The sequence below is a fragment of the Sminthopsis crassicaudata genome, chromosome X (assembly GCF_048593235.1).
Source record: "Sminthopsis crassicaudata isolate SCR6 chromosome X, ASM4859323v1, whole genome shotgun sequence".
Classification (NCBI taxonomy): Eukaryota; Metazoa; Chordata; class Mammalia; order Dasyuromorphia; family Dasyuridae; genus Sminthopsis; species Sminthopsis crassicaudata.
In genome coordinates this window covers 32,373,820-32,388,213 of record NC_133623.1, presented here as the reverse complement: position 1 = coordinate 32,388,213, position 14,394 = coordinate 32,373,820, and the positions used below count along the sequence as shown (strand labels likewise).

General features: G+C 44.5%; 1 protein-coding gene across 3 annotated transcripts in view; it reads left to right on the top strand.

The window, feature by feature from the left end:
- The first annotated feature begins 4,850 nt into the window (after nt 1–4,850).
- The window catches only part of MAMLD1 (mastermind like domain containing 1), a 467,295-nt gene continuing 457,751 nt past the window's right edge, over nt 4,851–14,394 (top strand). For 2 of the 3 annotated variants that reach the window (XM_074278497.1, XM_074278496.1), the window contains exon 1: nt 4,851–4,926. In XM_074278497.1, coding sequence (XP_074134598.1) covers nt 4,867–4,926 — 60 coding nt within the window. In that variant the 5' untranslated portion in view covers nt 4,851–4,866. The remainder of the gene's footprint in view (nt 4,927–14,394) is intronic. The other variant, XM_074278502.1, reaches the window with a different exon arrangement.

Below are 14,394 nucleotides of genomic sequence, written 5' to 3'. Positions count from 1 at the left end.
TATGTTATTTATGGTAGAAGTTGGGCCCCACAGGTAGATATATGGAGATAAAAGCAATTAAAAAGGCTTTCAGAGGCAACATTTCCCACAAAGAGAAGAATGATGTGGATCTGAAGAAACTCTGAGGATGGCCCCACAGCAGTGAAGTGGCAACCATAAGGGATGTTTCCAGAAGGAAGGGAGAAGTCTATCTGACACAGAAAGCAGATCCCTGAAGTGTGGCAACTGGAACCTATCAATTCTGTTCACTTCAAACACATTTATGATGTGCTAGGAAAGTTCATTAAGTGCCCAGTCAGGTACGAGAAGTGCAGAGAGAACAATTAACTAGTCCTTTACCTCAAGGAGGTCACATTCTATTAGGGAGTGGGGGATAGTGTGTGTCTAGGTAATTAGAAAATCCATAAAAAGTAAATACAAAATAATTTCAGGGGAGAGAAGAGCACTAACTATGGAAAGTTAAATCAGGGAAAGCCTCATACAAGACTCATACCTGAGCTGAGACTTGGAAAAAGTAAAGTTGAGAAAGAAACATTCAGGCATAAAAAGGTCAACTGGTGCAAAGATTTCAAGGTGAGATCTGGGATATTGCATTTAGGGAACGTCAAGCTGTTTTGGTTGGAACATAGAGTGCACGAAGAAAAGTGTGAAATTGGTTTGAAAAGATAGGCCGGAGCCTAACTGTGAAGAGTTTTAAATGCCAAATTGGAATTTGTATTTTCCTCTCTGGAGAATATAAACTCCTTGAGGGTGCAGATTGTTTTGTTCTTATCTTTTTCTCTCTAATGGGGAGCCATGGAAGCTTCTTGAGCGGGGACTAATAGAGCATTTTGCTTTAGGAAAATCAATTTTGAACACATGTGGAAAATGGATTAAAGAATAGTGAGCCTGGGAGCAGGGGGACAGATTAAGAGGCTATTGCAGTAGTCTGGCTAAAAAGTTCTGAGGGTCTAAACTTGGGTAGTGACCATTTGAGTGGAGAGAAGGAGCCAGATATGACAGATGTCATGAAGAGAGAATTTATAAGACTGGGAAACTGTTTAGATCGGAGGGATGAGAGAAAGGGGAGAAGCTAATGGAGAGAGATGAGGGGGAACTCTGCTGACCCCAGCAGAGAATGGATATTGTCATTAACTAGTTCGTGATTAGCAAACTGTAGGACTTGGAAAAGTTCCCTGCTTTCTTACACCTGAGTGATGGTTAGGATCAGTTCTCACAGATAAAGTTATCAATGGCTATATTTTGAGGATATGTCTGCAGACTGTAGGCTGGTCACAGAAATGTTTGCCCAGTCACATGACATCCTGGCCACTTGGTAAATATTACATGCAAGTAACATTCCTTGAAAATAGTTCCAGGATAAGGAATAAATTCATTTAAGGACTTTGTGCATTGGAACTTGCATATCTGATGAGTCAATATTCATACAGCAGACCCTTGCTGAATGGCCCATGGTAGAAAAATGCTGAGGGGTCTACAAAGGTGCATAAAACATGATTTCTGACCTTAAAGAGTTTAAAACCCAATAGTGGAGGTAAGATGGACATAGATAGCTATAATAAAAATCAGGATGTATTAAGCACCATCAGAGAGTCAGGTGCTTTGGAAGTCAAACAGGGAGAGAGAGACAGAAACAGAGACAGAGACAGAGACAGAGCAAACAGGAAGAGAGAGCAGGACAAGGGAGAGACAAAGCAAACAGGAAGACAGACAGAGATAGAGGGAACATTTTGAATTGGGCCTTAGAGCGTGGGCAGGGATTCAGGTGAGGAGCGCTTTCTGGGTGGAGATGACAGACGGGGAAGGGTAGAGAGGTGGGAAAGCATAAAATGTTTTTTGGAAATCAAATGGTCCTGTGTGAAAGCAGGATCGTGTCTCTATGTGGGAGGAGATGATACAAAGGGGAAAGAGAATCTGGCACCAGAAAATGCGAGACCTTGAGCACCAACTGAAAGAATTTAGACTTTATTTGGGAGGCATCACACATTTGTTAAGCTTTCCCAAGATGACTCCAGAGTAATAGGCCAGGGTAAGTGAGAGAATCGGCACTGCCATTGACAAAAAAGGGAATCGGGAAAAGAAGCTGGCTTTGGCAGGTAGATGAGCTTTATGGCATGTTGATTTTGAGGTACCCTTGGCACATATAGGTAGAGACAGCCAGGAAGTGATTGAAAACACAGAGTTCTGGGGTCTGTTTTACCCTCACAACAAAAATAGTGTGGGCAGCAGCAATGAAAGCTTCCTTGAAGGCCGCTGCCCATAGTTCAGAATTTGCCACTTTTTCCCAGAAAAGTTCAAGGATTATGCCAGTTGTGATGTAGGAAGGAAATAATTGTCAGAGCTTGCTTTTCTAGAACACTTTGAGATCTGCAGAGTTCTCCACAAACTTGATTTCATCTGGACCCCATGGTAATCCTGAGAAGTAGACACTGTACTCTATCATACTCTACATACATACATACATATCTACTCAATCATACCCTACATCTGATTATCCCTATCTCACAGAGGAGGCAACAGGTCCAAAGATCCTTGTTTTGGGCTTCCCAGAATTTTGCTTTCTCTATTTCTCCTTAAAAATAGTGCATTGATTTCTATGCGTTTTGTAGACATTCCCACCGGGTGCCTGCAGTGGAGCACCTGGGGAAAGGAGGGACATCTGTTCCCAACTTCTCCGACACTGGCATCCCTTGAAGCTCATTCCACAGTTGTTGACCTTCAGCTGCTGGCTCTCTGAGAAGATTCCATGCTGGGGTTCCTTTTTCAAAACACGTTTGTATTGTTTTGAAACCATGGTATATGGTGCCAGGAGAGCAAAGAGAAGCTGATCCCCACACAACAGGCAAGAGCCGAAAACTGGGCTCCCATGAGTCAGCTTTCTGGGACTCCAAGGCAGGAAGTTGAAAGCGAGGAGACGAGTAGTGAGTGGATTTCTGAAAAGGGTAGGAAGAGAAACTGGAATATTAGTTTCTTTCCAAGGCTAGAAACTGTTTGCAGCAGATTTCCATTTAGAGTTAATAATAGGAAAAATCTAAGGGAGACACCGATAGGAAGAAACAGGTGCTGAAACCATTTGATGTATGAACAAGACCATGACATGATCTCAAAAACTCTGGGTGTTTATGGGTTATGGGTTAAAAAACCTGCTACAGCTGGCTATTCATAGTCGTTTTGAAATGTATAAGGCTACAGCATCTGGTCCATTGTTGTCATTCTTAGATTCTGAGCCAGCCACAGTCTTAAGTCTCTATGCAATTGTTTCCTGCCGATCACTGAAAAGGCTTTGGGTGTTGCCAGACTCTCTAAGGACCTTTTTTTTATTATTATTTTTTTCCCAGAACACTTTTTCCCAGCTAAATCAAAGGGGGCAGGGACCCCGAAATGATATAAAGAGGAACCATCAATGGTGGAGCCTGTAGTTGCCCTGCCAGAAGGGGCATAGGAAATGAGAGCATGGATTTCACTCCCCACCTCCCCTAATCTATCTGACTTTCTTAGCCTTAGTCACCTTTTGGCTTTGCAGCTTTGGGAGGCAGGTTTTTTTTCCAGAACAATCAGGCTTCCCAGAGTCTCAGAGTTGGACTCCCATCTTTATAAATGGCATTCTGCTGGAGGATGCTTACAGCGACTTGATTTCACTAGATATTGATCTAGATGAAGTCCAGTGAGGACTCTGGGTGTTGTGGAAAGCAATTAGCAGAGGGTGTAGCGTATGCTCAAGGTGAACAGTGTGTACTTCAGGGTGGTCAGGCGCTTAGGAGCCAAAGGGGAAAGGAGAGACACAGATCCTTGGGCATTGGTAAAGGGATACAAATGCTTACAATTCTGCTGGATTGTTAAAGAAAAACAACAAGTTTCCTTTGGGCTGCTGGTGGTTAATAGAAAAATTCTCCACTGAGGGTCCATTAACTTGTTTTTTTTTTAAGACTATATTGATAACTATTTCAGTATAATTAGTTTCCTTTGTAATGCTGTGTATTTCATTTCATATGTTAAAAAACATCATTCTGAGAAGGGCTCTGTAGATGTCAACTAGACTGCCTGAGAGGCTCATGACAAAAAAAGTTAGAAAGATCTGGTGTCTTTCAAACCAGCTATGGAAAGACCAATGAACAAGGGATGATGGTTACAGAGTGTGCCTTCTGGACACATGTTGCTGTGCGATGGAGAATAAAGGAGTTAAGTGCCTGAGAAGTGCGTTGGGTGTGAGGGTGTTTTTAGTGGTCGTGTGCCAAACAATGGAGGGGTATTTGAGGAGAACTGTATAAGGAAGTGGTGCTGTGTCCCGATTGCTATTCTTCCATCACTTGGCCAAGCAGCATATACTAGCCGGGCGAGAGCTTTGATGAAAACTTTGTCAAATCCAATTCTGCCATGTATATGGTATCCCAGTTGTGTGGTTTGAGCTCTTCCTAGTTTCTGCTGAAAAATACAGTTTCCGGAGTGGGAGGAGGACACATGATTACCCTGGGCACTAGTCATTATGATGTGATGCTGTGAAATATGGCAGTATATACGCCCTTCATTACTGGCCCCTTTTCAGTCAGTTTCTGGTGTCATGCTATTTTTTTTCTGAGTGGTACTTTGTAGTGCCAATTAACTAGTTAAGTGAAACAGTTTGTCTGCTGATTTGAAGTCCTTGTGGCCTAGAGAGATTTTGAGAGAGCTTCAAGGGCAAACTGTGGTAAGTAAAGTGATAAGAGGCAAATATGTTGGCTCATCTCTCAAGGCTTCCTCTGAATGCCAAGGGAGCCCCTTTATGGTTCTGTTATCTCATTATCCTTCACTGGCTAGAGCATAGAGCCAGAACAAGGTGCCTCAAGTAGTCCTCTGCCAATCTGGATGGAGAAAGAAAACTAACAGCACATGTCAGGCATGAAAGAAGTCCCAGGACCTCTCAGGGTCACAAAACTCTGCACATGCAAGGTATGTGTGTGTGTGTGTGTGTGTGTGTGTGTGTGTGTGTGTGTGTGTGTGTGCGCGCGCCTTTTAATAGTTCTCCATGTAGATCTACTAATAGTTTGGGATCTGAGCAAAGCAGACTTGGCAAGCTGTGTGCTTTTGAGATTCATTTTTTTCTCCATGCCAGATTTCTATAACTATCTCAGCTGAGGAAGCAGCAGAGAAATGAACAAATAATGTCTTAGCTGTTGGATATTGTGTGGATTCAGTAGGAAATTCCCTATACTTTGCCAGGTCAGGTAGTTTGGGTTTTTTGGTTTTTACTTTTTTCTGGCATTCTTTTCCTTGTATACAGGAGACTTCTATAAGCATCCCTCTTTTAAAGGGGAATTGGTTCCCAAGGGGGAGAAAATTAGTTCCTTCTTACTAATGTGGGAGTAATGTGTGTTTCAGGTTCCCTGCAAATTGCCAGGGAGTACCAGCAGTTTGTGCCTAAGGCCAGCCGGGGAGTCTGGGACTGAAACACTCCTCTGTAAAGAAGACAGCAGTCCATAGAACAATGGATCATGCTAGAAAGAGGGCCAAAGCTGGGGAAGTGATGCGCCGAACCAAATACCAGCAGCATTTGAAGACTGTTATAACAAAGGCAGACTGGGCATTCCGATGGTCCTGTAGGGCTTATAGGATCATCAACAAAGCAATCAACAAACAGGGATCAACACCTGCTATGTGTTAGGCTCTGTGTTGGGTGCTGGGGATGCCAAGGGAAAACAAAATGATCCCTGTCCTCAAGGAACTTTTGTTCAATTGAGGTATACATTTAAGTGTATTATATGCAAAATATCTATAAAGCAAATGGAAGATGATTTGGATGGGGCCGAGGCACTAATGGCTGGGGGGATTGAGAAAGGTATCGTGGAAGAGGTGGTATCTGAGCTGAACTTTGAAAGAAGTTGGGGATTCTAAGAGGTCTACGTTCTAGACATGGGGAGTGGCCGGGGCAAGAGAGATGGGAGATGGCCCATAAAGCCTGTGAAGATGGCTAAATCATAGGATTTAGTAGTGGAAAGGATTCTGGAGATTCCCTAGTTCAACCTTCTCATTTAAAGTGGCTGCCCCAAGGTCACATATCTAGTACGTAGAAGAGTCTGGATTTGTAATTACGTCCCCGACCTTAAACACAGTGCAAGGACATAAGTGTAAATGGGGAGCTGCTGGGGAGGGGACGTCCTTTTTTGTGTAATTTTACTTAGGGAACCCAAACTTGGACACTTAGTGCACTGGTTCTATCTCCGCCCCCCTCCACACTCAGCTATCTGCTCACAAAAGAAGCCATGATTTCTAGAAAACCGGGAGATCCCAGAAGCTCATGGCACACTAGCAGCTTTCACATTGCTGCCCTCTACTTTAGTACACCTTTGAGAGCCTACGTAATTGCACTGGGTTTTCTTTCTTTCTTTTTTTTTCAGTCAAGGAGGTAAAAATCACATCAGAGCTCTATGTTTGATAATGATGTGCAGAGTCAGCAAGGGAGGCCTTTGCTTCCCCAAGGCAACTAAAGCCAGCAGTGTCGTGGGGGCATATTTTAGAAACCTTTCAGGTTAGATTGAAAATTGCTGCAGAGCCTTTGGATGGAAGTCAGGGGAGACTGACTGGTCTATAGCCAGAATGGGCATCTCATTCACTGTCACAGAGTCACCATTTGCCCAGCTCCTCAGCTCAGGAAAGCGTCAGCATTTCCATGAACATCTTGGGGTCTATAAAGACTATGAGGGTCTTTATAGCTTGAACGTGAACGTTTGGTTGGGACTGGGCTCGGGCCGAGGATCGTGTCAGCATGGACAGTTTGAAACGACTGATGAGTTTAAATAAAAAGAAAAATCGCTCAGCCCATTGGAAGTTTTAAGGCATTCTAGAATCACTTCTTAGAAAGTTAGAGTTTGAAGAGACCCTCTAGTTTAACTCTCTTTCTTTATATGTGGGGAAACTAAGACCAAGAGAGGAGAAAGCTCCTGTTTCCTATCCTGGTGCTTTCCAATGTATTGCTCGCCTAGGCAGGTCTGGGTTGTGACTCTAGTCTATTAGTTGCCTCTCCTTACAGTAGGAGCACATGTGCTAGAATGTATGGAGGTACAGAATGGAGGTTGGTTTTGGCCACGAAACATACTGATAGTGAACGGGCAACGTAAAGATATGCAATCAATCACTCAAGAGCATGTCTTAAGAGCTCAGCACCATGCTAAGTACTTGGGACACAAAGAAAAGGAAACAAAGTTCCAGCCCTCAAGGAGCCCACACTCTAATGGAAGAGACAAGTAAGGGATGAGAGGAAGTGATAGGATTCTGGTGAGCCATCTGGGAATATCTTTTTCTCTCAAGCTTCTTTGGTTAGGAGAAATCTAAAATGAGAGAGAGAGAGAGAGAGAGAGAGAGAGAGAGAGAGAGAGAGAGAGAGAGAGAGAGAGAGAGAGAGAGAGAGAGAGAGAGAGAGAGAGAGAGAGAGAGAGATTGAGAGAGATTGAGAGAGAGATTGAGATTGTAGCTGGTCAGCTTGGAGTACGTACTGGAAAAGAGACTTCATCCTCACCACGTGTCCCCACTGTTGGGGACTAGAAAAGGCAGCCATATACCAAGCTAGGGAAAGGAGACTGGTTTGGAGAGAGTCTGGTCATCCATATCTACTTTTGGAGTCAAATTGATCTAGTTACCTTAAGGTACAGCCCTCTAACTTTAAGGTTCTTGCCCAAACCAAGAGTGTTGTAGGATCCCAGAATTATACCTGTAGAGCTGGAAGGAATCTCAGAAGATCATCTGGTCCCACCCATGATCTTACAGGTGAAGAAACTGAGGCTGGCAGAGTTGTGTATGTGATCTTATATATTGGTTAAGTGGGGATTCGGGTTCAGAATCCGCTGGCTGTGAAGTCAGTGTTCTTCTCCCAAGCAGACATGAGTAGAATATTAGCAGCTCTCTTGGAGATTGCCCCAAGACATGGCAATGGAGGAAAACCAGGCTTGGTGGCGGCGGCGGTGGTGCATGCATAGGTACGTGTACGTGCATGTATTCTGCAGACACGCTTACGTCAAGTTCCAGAATCCCCGTCATCTTAGGACCCTTTCGGGGTCATCTAGTCCAAGTGCAGACCGGATACCCAAATCCTTTCTATGGCCTCACCACTGTGGTCATTCTGCCCGAATACCTCCAGGGACAGGAAATTCCCCAGCTCACTAGGCAGGCAGTTAGTTCCATTGTTGGAAAATCATAATTGTTAGGAAGTTCCTTATATTGAGCTGAAACCTACCTCTTTGTTACTTCTGCCAATTGATTCTAGTTCTCCCTCTGGAGCCGAGCAGAATAAGGCTAAAAATAAGTCAATAAATGGGAGCTAGCCTGGTGTGGGGGAAAGAGCACTGGAGTTGGGCTCCAACCAACCTGGGCTCAGCTAGTTAGTAGGGTGACCTTGGGCAAGGCGCTTCTCCATTCGGGTGCCTTCCGGGACTAAATCCCCTGATTCTTTGTCTTCGTGGCTCTCTCTCCCACTTCAGGATTGCATGTTCTCCAGCATTGTCAGAAACATAACCCTTTCTTTACAGGCTGATTTAACCTCATCAGAATCTTTCACACATCCTATTTCTCCAACTTATGTGTGGGAGGACAGACTGTCTTAAGCTTATGGCAAGGAAGCTCACTGTGGTTTTAGATAGGGTTAGGAGAATCCCTTTCCTTCCCATTTCCGAGAAGGAAAAGGGCAAGTTTTCTCCCCGTGGCAGCTTCTGCACATATCTTGACTCACTCCACTGGGTCGGGGCGGGAGAATCTGGCCTTTCATCAAAGGAAAATCTCCCACATTAGCGATCGACTAAAAGATGTGCATATTGATCCGTTCAGCCATACCAGAAGAGGAAGTACGACCAGGCAGGCCCAGCTGAGAGAATCCAGTAGGCTGTTTGGCTCTCGAAATGCTGAGCCACAGAGACAGTTAGGTCAGCGATGACGGCCACGAGCGTGCTGCTCCGAACATCACTCCTCCCCTTCCTAACGTGTTCTTTCTGGGGACGGCCAGAGACAAGATCATCTGTGAAGAGTTAAACCCCAGTGACTGTGGGCTCTCACCACATGACAGGACCACAGCAACAGATGAAGCAGAGACTCCATCATTTCCTAAAACTGCTCCCTTTGTTATTTCAGGAGGTTTGGATTCCCTTTGAAGGAGGCCTGTGGGCCCCCTTTTGGGGCCTCTTTCCCTTAGTCTTTGTAATACAGGCATTTTCTCTCTGTGGGATGAGATCTCTCAGAGGGGAGCAGAGAAGTACCTCTCCTTTCACAGGGAGGCTTTTCTCGCCCCTATTTGGACGTGTCCTTAGTGGGCTCTGGCCTCCTCTCATTAGCCACAGGATTTGGAGCTGGAAGAGATCAGTGAGACGATCTAGAGCAGGGGTTCTTCACCTTTTGTGTGTGTCCCAGCCTCCCGGGGCAGAGCAGTGAAGCCTGCTGACCCCTGCTCACAATCCTGCTTATAAATACATGAAATAAGATACAGAGGATCGCAAAGGAAACCAAGGGCGAGTGAAAATAAAGATGTCATTTTTCCTCATCCAAGTTCACAGACCCCATGAAATCCATCCATGTGGCCTGCGGAGGTCAGGGACACCAGGTTAAGAAGCCTTGATCTAGTCCAATACCCTCACTCCACACACTAAACAGGGGCCCCAGAAGGACAGTTGACTTGTGGGAAGTCACACAGGTACAAACAGAGCTGAGCTTTGAGCACACGCTGCCTGCCTTCAAATTCCCAGCCCTCACCATTGCAGCACACTGCTTTCAAAGGTCTTGTGCTTTTGCAACATGGCTAATATGGAAATAGGTTTTGCATGACTGCACGTGTATAATCTCTAGCAAAGTACTCGCCTCCTCGAGGAAGGGGAAGGGAGGAGAGGCAACGGAGGGAGGGAGGGAAGAAAAGAATTTGGAATCACAATTTTTAAAAAGTGTTAAAAACCTTTGTACATGTAATCGAAAAGAAAAGAAAATCAGAGACAGAGACAGACCCAGAGACGGAGAAAGAGATGGAGAGAAGGGGACCAGAGACAGAGACAGAGACAGGGACAGAAGGCGGGAACAGAAATAGAGAAAAAGCATACAAAGAAAGAAACAAAATAAGGGAGTGATAGAGATAGAGACAGAGAAGAGAAGGGGACCTGAGAGAGACAGACAGACAGATAGACCCATACACACACACACACAGACATGCACAGAGACAACAAGAGAGACAGAGAAAGACAGAAAGAGTCATAGCGGCAATATATAGAAAGAGAGACAGAGGAAAAGGGAATGAAAAAGAGTGAGTAAGAGAGAGGCAGAGAGACAGAATCAGACAATGAGAGACAGAGAAAGGAAGAGACACAGAAACATACACACACACACAGACAGAGAGAGTCAGAATCAGAGAGAGAGACGAGAAAGACAGAGACAGAAACAGAGACAGAGACAGAGAGACAAATAGAGAGAGATACACAGAAACTGAGAGAGAAAAAGTCACAGAGGCAAGAGAGAGAGAGAGAGAGAGAGAGAGAGAGAGAGAGAGAGAGAGAGAGAGAGAGAGAGAGAAGAAGAGAAGAGAAGAGAAGAGAAGAGAAGAGAGGGGAAGAGAGGGGAAGAGAGGGGAATGAGAGACAGAGATAGAAAGAGAAAGAGACAGAGAGAGACAGCAAGAGACAACAAGACAGAGACAGAAACAGAGAGACAGTCACAGAGACAAGTTAGAGATGGAGGAAAGGGGGATGAGAAAGAGCAAGCAAGAGACAGAGAAACAGAGAGAGTGAGAGACAGAGTCAGAAAGTTATATCCATAGAGAGAGACAAAAACAGGAAAAGGGAGAGAGTCAGAGAGACAGAGACAAAATGAAAGAGACAGAGAAAGAGAGGAGAGAAGGACCAGAGAAGAGACAGGGACACATGGAGACTGAGAAAGAGACAGAGAAAAAAAATTAAGAGACAAGACAGAGAGAAATAGACAGACAGAGAGATAAGGCAGACAGAGATAGACAAAGAAAGGGAGAGAGGCAAAGCAAGAGAGTCAGAGAAAGGGAGAAAGACACAGAAAGAGACAGAGACACAGAGAGACTGAGAAAGACACAGAGAAAAAGTTACAGAGACGAGACAGAGAAAAAGACAGAAAGAGGGAAAGGGAGAGGGGGAGAAAGACAGAGACAGAGACAGGGACAGAAAAGAAGACAGAGACAGGGAAACAGACAGAAAGAAGGGAGAGAGAGACAGAGAGAGGAAAAAGGGAGAAAGACGGAGTGAGAAAGAGACAGAGATAAGAGACAGAAACAGAAAAGAAGAGAGAGAGACAGAGAAAGAGAGAGAGAGACAGAAAAAGAGAGAGACAGAGAAATGGAAAGACAAAGAAAGGGAGTGGGAGACAGACAGAGGTAGAGTTAGTGAAAAAGAGACAGAAAGAGATGAGAAGAGAGTTAGAGAAAGAGGTAGCAACAGGGAGAAAGAGAAAGAGATAAAGTGAGTGAGACAGACACACACAGAGACACTCACAGAGACAGTGAGACAGAGACATACACAGAGACAGAAAGATAGAGACAGAGATAGAAAAAGAGACAGAAAGAGACAAGATAAAGAAATCAAGACAGAGGAAAAGGGGATGAGAGAGAAAGAGAGAGAAAGAGAGAGAGAGAAACAGAATGAGAGACTGAGAGTAAGAGACAATGAGAGGTAGAGAGACACAGACATACAGACACAGAGAGAAAGAGACAGAGACAAAGACACGAGTGAGAGACAGAAAAAGAAAGAGATGAGAGGGGCACCAGAGAGAGACAGAGATAAAGAGAGATAGAGTCTGAGTAAGAATGAGACACAGAGAGAGAGAGACTGAGAAAAAGACAGAGACAGAGATAAAAAGTCACAGAGACAAGACAGAGAAAGAGAGGGAGAGAGGAGAGGGGTATGAGAGACAGAGACAAAGTGAGTGAGAGAGATGAGTGAGAGAGACAGAGACAGAGACAGAGTAAGAGAGTGAAAGAGACAAAGACAGACAAAAACAGGAGAGGGGGACCAGAAAGAGACAGAGAGAGATATAGACAAAGACAAAAAAGGGGGACCAGAGACAGAAACAAAATAAGTGAGTGAGAGAGACAGAAAAGAGAGGGGAACCAGAGAGGGAAAAAAGAAACACACACACAGAGACACACACAAAGACACACAGACAGAGTCACAAAGATGAGGGAGAGCGAAAGACAAAGAGAGACTGAGACAGAAACAGAGACAGCCCGAAAGAGACAGAAAGGAAGAGAGACACACAGAGAGATAGAGAGACAGAAACATAGTGAGTGAGTGAGAAAGAACGAGAGAAGGGGATGAGAAAGAGACAGAGAGACAGAGTGAGTGAGAGAGACAGAGACAGAGACACAATGAATGAGAGAGATAAAATGAGAGAGACAGAAAGAGAGACTCAGAGAGTGAGACAGAGACAGAGAGGAGAAGGAGACTAGAGACAGACAGAGAAAGGGAGAGATACAGAGACAGAGAAAAACACAGAGAGACAAAGTCAGAAAGAAAGAGTCATAGAGAAAAAGAGAGACAAAGACACGAGTGAGACAGAGAAAAAAGAGAGGGGGACCAGAGAGAGAGTCATAGATAAGAGAGAAAAAGACAGAATGAGAAGAGAGGGGGGTGAGAGAGAGACACAGAAATGGAGAGACAAAGAGACAGAGGGAGACAGAGATGTGGGGAAGGTGGGAGGGAGTGAAATGGTAGGGGAGGGATGGAGGGAAAGACAGAAAAGGGAGAGAGAGAGAGAGAGAGAGAGAGAGAGAGAGAGAGAGAGAGAGAGAGAGAGAGAGAGAGAGAGAGAGAGAGAGAGAGAGAGAGAGAGAGAGAGAGAGAGAGATACACGCAGAAACACAGAGACAAAGAAAGAGACAGAATGAGTCATAGAGCCACGACAGAGAGGAGAAGGGGATGACAGAGACTGAGACAGAGACAGAGGAAGGGAAGAGAGAAACAGTGACAGAGAAAGAGGGGAGAAGAGAACCAGAGACAGAGAGAAAGAGACAGAGACAAAGTAAGTGATAGATAAAGAGACAGAAAAGAGAGTGAGACCAGAGAGAGAGATAGAGACAGAGAGATGCACAGAAAGACAGAGCAAAAAATAGATAGAGTGAGAGGAAGGTGGACCACAGAGAGACACAGAGAGAGATAGAACCAAAGAGACAGAGTCAGTGAGTAAGAGAGACAGAGAAGAGAGAGGAACCAGAGACAAAGAGACAGACAAAGGGAGAGCCAGAGACGAAGTAAGTGAGAGAAACAGAGAAGAAAGGGGGACCAGAGAGAGACAGAAATAGACAGACACAAACACAGACACAGAGACTGAGAGACACACACAGAAACAAAGTCAGAGACAGAAAAAGAGACAGTCAGAAAAAGAGACAGAAAGTGTCACAGAGACAAGATAGAGAAAGACGAGACAGAGAGGAGAGAGGGATAAAAGAAAGCAAGCAAGAGAGAGAAATGAAATGAGAGAGATAGAGAAGCAGAGATAGAATGAGAGGGGGAGAGAGACAGACAGAGACAGAGAAGAGAGGGGAACCAGAGAGAGAGAGAGAGACAGAGACAGAGAAAGAGAGAGTGAGAGAGAGACAAAGACAGAGACAGAGACACAGAGAGACAGAGAGAAAGAGAGAAACAGAGACAGAGAAAGGGAGAACCAGAGAGAGCCAGAGACGAGAGACAAAGTAAGTGAGAAAGAGACAGAAACACACAAAGAGGCAGAGGGAGAGACAGAGAGACAGAGATAGACAGAGAAAAATACAGAGAGTCAGAAAGAGTCATGGAAAGAGAAAAAGAGAAACAGAGAGGCAAAGACATGAGTGAGAGAGACAGAGACAGAGAGGAGAGTGGGACGAGAGAGAGAGAGAGAGAGAGAGAGAGAGAGAGAGAGAGAGAGAGAGAGAGAGAGAGAGAGAGAGAATTATAGAGAAAAGATAACAAAAAGGGAGTTAGAATCAAAAGTATCAGTGAGATTTACAGGAGGAGAGGGTAGTTTTGCCCATCAGCTACAGTGTGATTCTCCCTACAAATTTTTTTATTATAATTTTTTTTGACAGAACCTATGCCTGCGTAATTTTTAACAGTATTGTCCCTTGCACTCACTTCTGTTCCGACTTTTCCCTTCCCTTCCTCCACGCCCTCCCCTAGATGGCAAGCAATCTTATACATGTTAGATATGTTATAGTATATCCCATATACAATATATGTGTGCAGAACCGAACAATTCTCTTGTTGCACAGGAAGAATTAGATTCAGAAGGTAAAAAAATAACCTGGGAAGAAAAACAAAAGTGCAAACAGTTCACACTCATTTGCCAGTGTTCCTTCTCTGGGTGTGGCTGATCCTGTCCATCATTGATCAACTGGAACTGAATTAGATCTTCTCTTTGTCGAAGATTTCCACGTCCATCAGAATACATCCTCATACAGTA